We start from the raw sequence: 8551 nt of genomic DNA, 5'->3' as shown, positions 1-8551 counted from the left end.
AGGAGGTGTGGGTGTAGTTGTGTCTTATGGGGACTACTGCTGTCTCCCACTCAGTGAGATAAAAATTACAATTGAATAACCATCAAAAAACTAAAAGCAAATGGAAAAAAACACACCATGTAATGACACAGGAACAGCAGCCACAAAAGGGGAAAAGAAAAACAAGAAAATCTGCAATATCTGGGGACAGGGCACTAAGAGAAAAAAAGGTGGAGAAGGAGAATAATGAAGGAAAAAAAATGGGAAAAATACAAAAAGAAAAACAAGTAACGGGGTTAATGAGAGAAAAGGGGGAGAAACAAAACTTAAATTAAAAAAAAAAAAACAAATTTCAACCAGGAACAGGGAAAAGAAAAAATGCTAAAAACTAGGACCTGGGAGGGGAAGAGTAAAGAATAATAGTAAAGAGGGCAAAAGTATTAATAATAATAATTGTTGTTGTTGTTGTTGATAGCGACCCCTCCTTGGGTTTCTGAGGCAGTCTCCCTATGGAAGTAGATTGCCCCGTCTTCCTTCCAAGGAGTGACTGGTGAGTTTGAACCACCAGCCTTCTGGTTAGCAGTCAAGTGCCTTAGGCACTATGCTATCAGAGCTCCTTTAATAATAATAGTAGTTTTAAAGCAGACAAATGCAAGCAAACTAAACACCAGAGAAAAGAAAAAGAAAAAGTAAAAAAGGAAACAAATCGGTAGAGGACAGGGCAGGGCACCCAGGCTCCGTCCAAGCACACAGACTGGGATGGCGTTCCTGTGGGCCCAGAAGGTGGGTGGGAGTGGGGGATGGCCGCACCTCCGTTCACCAAGGGGTGTGGGGTAAAAGAGTAACAAGAGGAATGTCACACCTTTTCCGTTGTTCAGGTCCGGAGTGCCCTTGGGGTTACTGGCAAGCAGAACCTGTTATTAAGCCCCTGGAATCTGGTAGAGTGCTGTCTCTTTAAATATGCAAAATGATCAAGCTGCTTGTAACATTCAAAATGGCGGCACCCTCTGGACAGGCAAAAGTCCACAGCTCAGCCCATCTTCCTCTTCACCGCTGCTTCCCCTTTTATTCCCCAGCCACCAGAGCAGTTCCCTGTGGAGTCCCTGGCTAGCAGGGCTGATTTTTAGGTTAATTCTTAGTTCCTACCACCACTTGGGAAATCTCCAAGCTGTCTGTGCTGTCAGGATCGCTGCCAGACCACAGCTCCAGGTATGTCTCCTGTTCTGGTATTTTCATGCAAATTCTTCTGCTAGTTGGGGCTTAGTCCAGTTCTATATCCTTCCCTTCAAGGCTCAGGGGTCCAGGATTTCTTCTATGTCTTTGTTAATTGGTTCCCCTTTTCTTTGTTGAAGAGGGTCTGTGCAGTCTTTCTGCCTATTCCGCCATCTTGGAACTCCCTCCTATTCAATTTCAAGTGGTCATTACTTAAAAGGCACCATGCTAGGTGTTTTATATACTATTATCTCTGCAAGCCTCCCTGGGGTATTGTTCCCATTTTACAGATAAGAAATAGATTCAAAGAGAATAAGTAATTTGTCCAAGGTCACACTGCTACTGTAGAACCGAAGTGGGATTTGAACTTGTATCTCTCTGGCTGCAAAACCCAAGCTTTATTAATGTTATACTTTTCAAAGTCATTAAAAATAGCCTAGCTCTTCTTGGACTTTTTGGTCTCCTACCTTTTGACATGTCAGCAAAATACATCCTCCTCTTCCTCTGAATTCTAAAGCCCTGCATTTATATCTTTCTTCTGGCACTTTTTGGTTAGGATCTATCTATCTTATCTCAAACAGACTGTTAAATAGCCAAAAGAGAGCTATGTTTTATTCATCATAGTATCCTCATGTCACAATATCTGGCATAGAATCTTGCACATATCAGCACTCAACTATCCACAAACTACACAAATTTTCAATGCTGAGATGCCACTTCCCTGATACAGGTTGGTACAGCTTTCCAACTTCCCTGACGCAAGTTGGTACATGAACTCAGTTTCATTCAAGATCATAATCACTGCCACTGACTGAGAAACCTAACCTCAATATTACAGTTTCATTGTCAATGTTATAGGCCAGCAGTTCATAGCTCTCAAAGTGTGGTCCCTACACCAGCACCATCAGCATCACCATGGAAATTTGTTAAAAGTGCATATTCTCATGCCTCCCCTCAGACCTACTAAATCAGAAATTCTCTGGGTGGTCTAACAATCTATGTTTAATAAGTCTTGGAGATGATTCTAATGCACATTCAAGTTTACGAACACTGACATAGGCTACAGAAAGCTCAAAGTGAAGAAAAAACAGGTAAGTACAAAGATATTCATTGTTCATCCTTGCATTATTTTTAAGTGAAAATTAGAAACAAGGCAAATTAATACTAGGCAATAGGTAAGTTACAGCACTGCTAAATAACGATAACAAAAAAATCTACCATCATTTAATATGCTGTTTACAATGTGGTGCAAGAACAAGGTACAATACTTATGCTATAATGTTGAATAAATAAAGGTAGATTTTTAAAATATCATTTACATTGCATAAGCTTAACTAGGTCTAAAAATAGGTCTGGAAAAAAAATAAGGGCAAGATAGTGTTGGTGTATTTTTTATAATAAACACTTTTTTAATGTAGCTTGCTAACGCACTTTAAAATACTTAATAATTTCAATTGTTATCTTCTTTCAGTAACTAGAACCATGATAAGCAATATGATAAAAACAGCTCTTTGACCAAAAAAAGTGGAGATAATGCTGTTATTGTCTTTTCACTAGCAAGTAACCTCTCAGACACTCAATATTCAATTGCACTTTACTTTCAAAATTCAAACCACTGGTAATTCCAATTCTCTGTAACTTTTCAACATAATATATATTTCCCCCTTCACAAAAAGTGTAACCCTTACCCATATCCAAATCTGTCAATAAACCTAAATATAAATCACTTGACTTCTTACAGTAGAGTTTATCACAGCTAATTCTAGGCAATGCTACAAAACTCATCTTCCTTCACTTAGTGTGTGGTCATATTCTCTTCCAAAGAAACTCCACAATGGCTGCCCATCACTTAAAATAAGAACATCTTCCTTATTTTCTACAAGTTGCTGCAGTAATCACCCCAAACAACTTCTCATTTCAGCTAGCTCCAGACACAAATTAGAAAAAGCATCTATACTTAATTCAAAAAGTCAGAGTAGAACCAAAAAAAAAAAAGCATTGCCATGAAGTGGATTCCAATTAAGCAGCCCTGTACGACAGAGTAGAACAGCCCCAAAGGGTTTCCAAGGCTATGAATCTTTACGGAAGCAGACTGCCTCATCTTTTTTCCTCGGAATGCCTGGTGAGTTCAAACTGCCAACCTTTAATTCTTTAACCACTGTGCCTATATTATTTATGTATACCCTACCCACCTTTCCTGCTTTTCTCTGCCACTGCTACAGTTTCTCTTGCTTGGCCTTCTCTATCTAGTTCTCAGAGATCCTACTCTTCCTCAATGCTTTAGTGTCTTCTTCACTCCCACATCTCTCCTCTCTTACTCACACATTCACCCTAATATTTTCACTTTTCCACCAGATCCCACTTATTTGTTTATTCAACAAATATATATTGAGAACCTTCTACCTTCCAGGCACTAGGCGGGAAATGAAGAGAAAGAGAAACACACTTCTAGTCTGTTGACATTGGCGGAAAGACCATTACACAAAAATTTATACTGTCTCAAGTTCTAAAGAGAGGAAGTTGCAGCTGTTATAGAAGAACATAGCAAGGGCACTAACCCTTGCCTGGTGAGCCAATGATGCTTTCCCAAAGAAGCAGGATTGCAGTTAAGACCAAAAAGATGAGGATTCAGCCAAAAGAAGGGGATACAAAGGAGGGGTTTCTGAATAGAGGGCATAACCTAAACTGAGGTCCAGAAGAAATACAGAAAGAACATAATATTCTAAGAAATTAAAGCAATTCAATGAAGCAGGAGTGCAGAACAACAAAAAATATGAAGTGTAATACTTGAGAGGCAGGCAGAGGTAGTCATGAAGGTCCATGAAATTAAATTAAGGAATCTGGATGTTGTATAAGGGCAACAACTATAATTTCAGAAATTTCATTTCAAAACAGCAGTTTGGAAAAATACCCATTTCCTTGTTTGATATCAGGACTAAGTTAAGGGATACGTGAAAAAGCACTTCATTTCACTTCCTTCTTTCAGGGAAGCCTATTTCTGATCCTTCTTCCCTGCCAATCTTTTTCAGACTTTCTTCAAATCATACTGCCAGCTGCATTCACTTATTACCTATCACAAACACAAAAATGGTGAAGGGTCCAAAAATCTATCATACTTGGCTTTGGAGAATACCTACACTTAATGTTCAGAAAAAAATCCAGTGTAGGCCAAAAGGATTTCTCCAATTTTCCCATCATAGCTCTCTGCTTAACTCTTCTCTTCACTCTATTCTAGAAATACAACTTATCTCTCTGACCAGAAAAAGCAGAGTTGAATTCAATCTCCTTAGAGATGGGTAGAGTGGTTAACATGTCGAAAGAATTCAGCCTGTAATCAAAATGAGTATCAAAAGAGGAAGCCAAAATGTCAAAATATTGAGCAAAATGGTGCTGTCAACGATGAGAAATGAGAACTGAATATGGAGGACCCTCAGCCAATAACTTCAAAATAAATTTCAAAACACAGTACATGTTTCAGATACAAACTTTCATCCCTCATCTGTGACCTATATTTTTTTTTCCTTCCACCCACCACATCCTCTTTTATTAAAAGTAACACAAAGGGAAAACAATTTTGAAATCAAAGTGAGACTTATACATCTCAGCTGTAACTTCACGGAGATATCATCGTGACTCAGCTCATATGACTCATGTAACTTTCCAAAATTATGCAATTCATAACAGTTCAATTGAAATCATTTTGGATGATTTATGGAGTACTCCAAAAGCCCTATGATACATATTTTTGCCCTTCAAAAAAAGTTGTTAAATGCCTAATCAATACTTAGTACTGCAGTTATGGTAATATTTATAGGAAAAGTAGGCTAACGAAAAATAAACAACCATTCCCTTTAAGTATGAAACTATTCACTGGTCTTAACTAATTCAATCTAAGTAATAGTAGGGATGAGTTAAGCAATAAATTACATCCTGAGCTGTCAAACAAACACAAAAAAGTCATTCTTCATATGTTCATCACTAGTAATATGAACTTCACAACTCACAATACCTTTCTGAGAATCATTTTTTCTGCTCATTTATTAAAAAACTAGACGGGATCTCAAAGGTTCATTTCAACTCTAACAGTCTTTAAGTCCCCCCTCAGGAGTGTCCTTATTCTCCCACTTCATGTACCTAATCTTAAGGTCTGGGCTCAAGTATCACCTCCTTCAAGAACTCTTTACTAATCTTGCCAGGCTAGGTTCAGTGCCCCTTCTTCACATTGTCATCATAGCTCTAATACTCTCCTCCATGCTGTTTAAGAATTATCTGTTTAGATCTCTGTCTCTCTCTCTCTATTCCACCATGCTTTTGGAGGTGGATACTGTCTTATCTTTCTATCTCCAATGCCTTTGCATGTGTTCTTCAAATTATTTGATGAATAAATGGGTAAGTCTAAGCTTTTTTTTTTTTTACAAAGACGTTCTGCACTTTACACACACCAAAAAAACCTATATGACCCCCCCCAAAAAAAAAACCTTATGATCTGCAAATGTCACTGAAAATTGATCTAGAAAGGAACGTTTTTCTCTATATGTATGTGTCCCTAGTAGTTACGACACTTTCCCACATAATAGCAAAAGAATAACATAAGTGAAATAGTTTTGTCAGGGTAATGAAAATAAAATTTTTGTATCTCCAGACATGTTTATTCTTTTTTAACATTTATTTTTTAAAATGACATAGACCCTTATCCTATCTCTCCATCCTGACCACCTTTATTTCAAAATTCTCCTTTAATTTGTATTGACTTATTATCACATCTAGGAGCCCTGGTGGCACAGTGATTAAAGCATTTGTCTGCTAATCAAAAGGTCGAAGTTCAAACCCACCAACTGCTCCACTGGAAAAAGATGTGCCAGTCTGCTTCAGCAAAGATTTACAGCCTTGGAAACCCTAAGAATCAGTTCTACTCTGTCCTACAGGGTTGGGAAGCAACAGTGGGATATTATCACATCTCAACACATCCTACTGGGTTCCTTGGCCTTTCATTAAACTATTCATTTGTAATCCACTTCAATTTGAGTAAAACCACAGGCAGGTGTTCAGGTGGGAATACTCAACACTTTTACTACCTATATTTAAAAAAAAAAACAAAAAACCACTGCCATGGAGTCCATTCCAACTCACAGAAACTCCCAGAGGGTTTCCAAAGTGCCTGGGTTTAAACCAGCAACCTTCTAGTTTGCAGTCAAATACCTTAGGCACTGCACCACCAGAGCTCCTTAATACCCATAACATTACAGTTTCTGACCATTAAATAAGAATACTGCCAGAAATCCCACACGGTGTCTCAATCTGCATAAGTCTATAAATGGAATCGTGATGGAATTTTGCGGAAAATACAACCATGATAAATCAGGAGGCTACAACTTCACGCTGGGAAAAGATACTATCTCACACTTTATTACTAATTAATCAAACTGTGTTCCATATCAATATGTGAAAGATAAAGGACCCTAACAGACACTGTAATTTTAACAAACTTTATTTTCCACCTAACTTCACATCGCTAAATGCACGTCTATCCTTATAATCCAATCGCTCTAGAAAATCTAATAGAAGTCTCTAGTTTCTAGGCTCCTAACTGATCAAACTGGTCATCCCTGATAATTTCTTTGTTTAAACTTGCAAAGGAAGACTTTCACAGTACCACGAGTTGGCTTGCCAGGTTTTAACACCACCACCACCCCCAATAAACTACAATTTAAATAACTAAGAACTTGCTTATGTTGTTTGCAAAACACAACAGATTATTGCACTATGTACCTCTTACAGTAGAAATTTAGTTTGCTCCCAGAGGACCAGGAAAAGCTCTGGAGCTTTAGCCACTTCCTAGCCTCCTCCCGCAGTCCACCCTTTAGCAGAACATAGAAGAATTTTTCCACTGTAGGGCAGGGATGTCCTTCCCTGAACAGCAGCCGCTTTCCCAAAAACATTCCTCTTACCCAATCCCTGGGGTCAGATCCCTACCAAGCCCTCAGTCACTACCACTACCAGAGACTACTCCAGGAACTCTCTCTCATTCAACTTCACTCTTTCAACTCCTCTACTCTCTCCCTAAACTCAGACGAGAGCTCTCAGAGAGCCACACCCCCCTTCCTATACCGAAAAGTTAAGGACGTGCCACCATAGTCCAATACTCCGCCCCCAAACACCTGATAGATTCTGCTCCCCAACTCTTTCCCTCCAAGCAGCGCGCTCCAGCCGCCAGAGCAGAAGTAAACCAACTTTCCTGCATCTTTACCGAGTCTCTGGTGGGAGCCATAGCCTGGGTCGTCCGGAGGTCGCGGCGCCAGCACGAAAGGAACAAAGCTGGTCAGGAAGAGGAGACACCGCCTCATCATATTCCAGGCCTGGCCACCAGCTCCACCTCTCCGGGCAGCCTTCGCCTGACGGGGGCTCAGGACACTGCTCACATGGGGTGAGAAGTAAGGGATCCGCCCCGCCCGGCCCCTCAAACCTCTTTTTCCTCCCGCGCCGCCTACCGGGAAAGCTCTAGAGGCAGGTTCGAGGCCCCCGGAAGTAGAGGGCGGGATTCGCGAGCCCAGCTCAGCCCACTTCCTCCCGCCGCCGACCTCCGCACCGCCCACAGCCGGAAGCCAGGCGCCGCGCAGGACACCGGAAGTCTCTCTGCTAGCTCCCCCTCGCGCCCCGCCCCCGTCGCGGGCGTTCAGCAGCCATGTTAGTGCTCCTTCTAACCCCACCTCTCTCTTCTGGATAGGGTTCCACCATGTCCTGAGTAGGCCCGGCGTGGCCTCGATTCTGTACGCAGGTGACCGCAAAGAGGAAAAGAGGGAGCTAACGAGCAGACCCTCAGAAGTGCGTCTGGCAGTTTCCTTCTTGGTACCAATGTCTGGTTAGGATTCCTGTTAATCTTTTTATTAGTTCATCAGTGGAATCTGCCCTCGGGTTCAGCTACCTGCTTCACCAGGGCAAAAGAGAAGAAGCGCCTGGCGCCAGATGCCGCAGCTCTCTGCCGGGTATGTTCTGCGTGGGATGGTGGGGGTAAAGAATCCAACAATAAACTACCCTAGATGAAGGATGGGTTCGAGTGAAAACAGCCGATGAGGCCTCCAAAAAAAGTCTGCACCTGACCGATAAGCGCTGAGCCAGCCTTCCGAAGCCTGCCATATGCCAACTTACGCGAGCTAAAACTCTCACAGATGCAAAATGGCTTTCTGCGATTCAGGTTTGGACTACCAGAGACATTTTAGGCCTCCATCTAGGGATAACAGTAGTACACCATACATCCATTTTAATGAAAAAGACTTTGTGGAGGAAAAGTCAAGAGGAGCTTCTTCAATGCACATATACTCCGCTGGTAGGGAAAAATGTAACTAACCATTTCAAGAAACTA

The 8551-nt window shown here is 41.0% G+C and overlaps 1 protein-coding gene across 1 annotated transcript in view; it reads right to left on the bottom strand.

Moving 5' to 3' along the window:
- ADAM17 (ADAM metallopeptidase domain 17) overlaps positions 1-7535 on the bottom strand; it is a 107861-nt gene extending 100326 nt beyond the window's left edge. The window contains exon 1 of the mRNA XM_007935108.2: positions 7439-7535. Coding sequence (XP_007933299.2) covers positions 7439-7535 — 97 coding nt within the window. The remainder of the gene's footprint in view (positions 1-7438) is intronic.
- Positions 7536-8551: the final 1016 nt, after the last annotated feature.

The sequence above is a fragment of the Orycteropus afer genome, unplaced genomic scaffold (assembly GCF_000298275.1).
Source record: "Orycteropus afer afer isolate SDZICR_OR568_19922 unplaced genomic scaffold, OryAfe1.0 scaffold00025, whole genome shotgun sequence".
Taxonomy (NCBI): Eukaryota; Metazoa; Chordata; class Mammalia; order Tubulidentata; family Orycteropodidae; genus Orycteropus; species Orycteropus afer.
The sequence above is the reverse complement of the archived record's forward strand: the minus strand, read 5'-3'. Positions and strand labels throughout refer to the sequence as shown.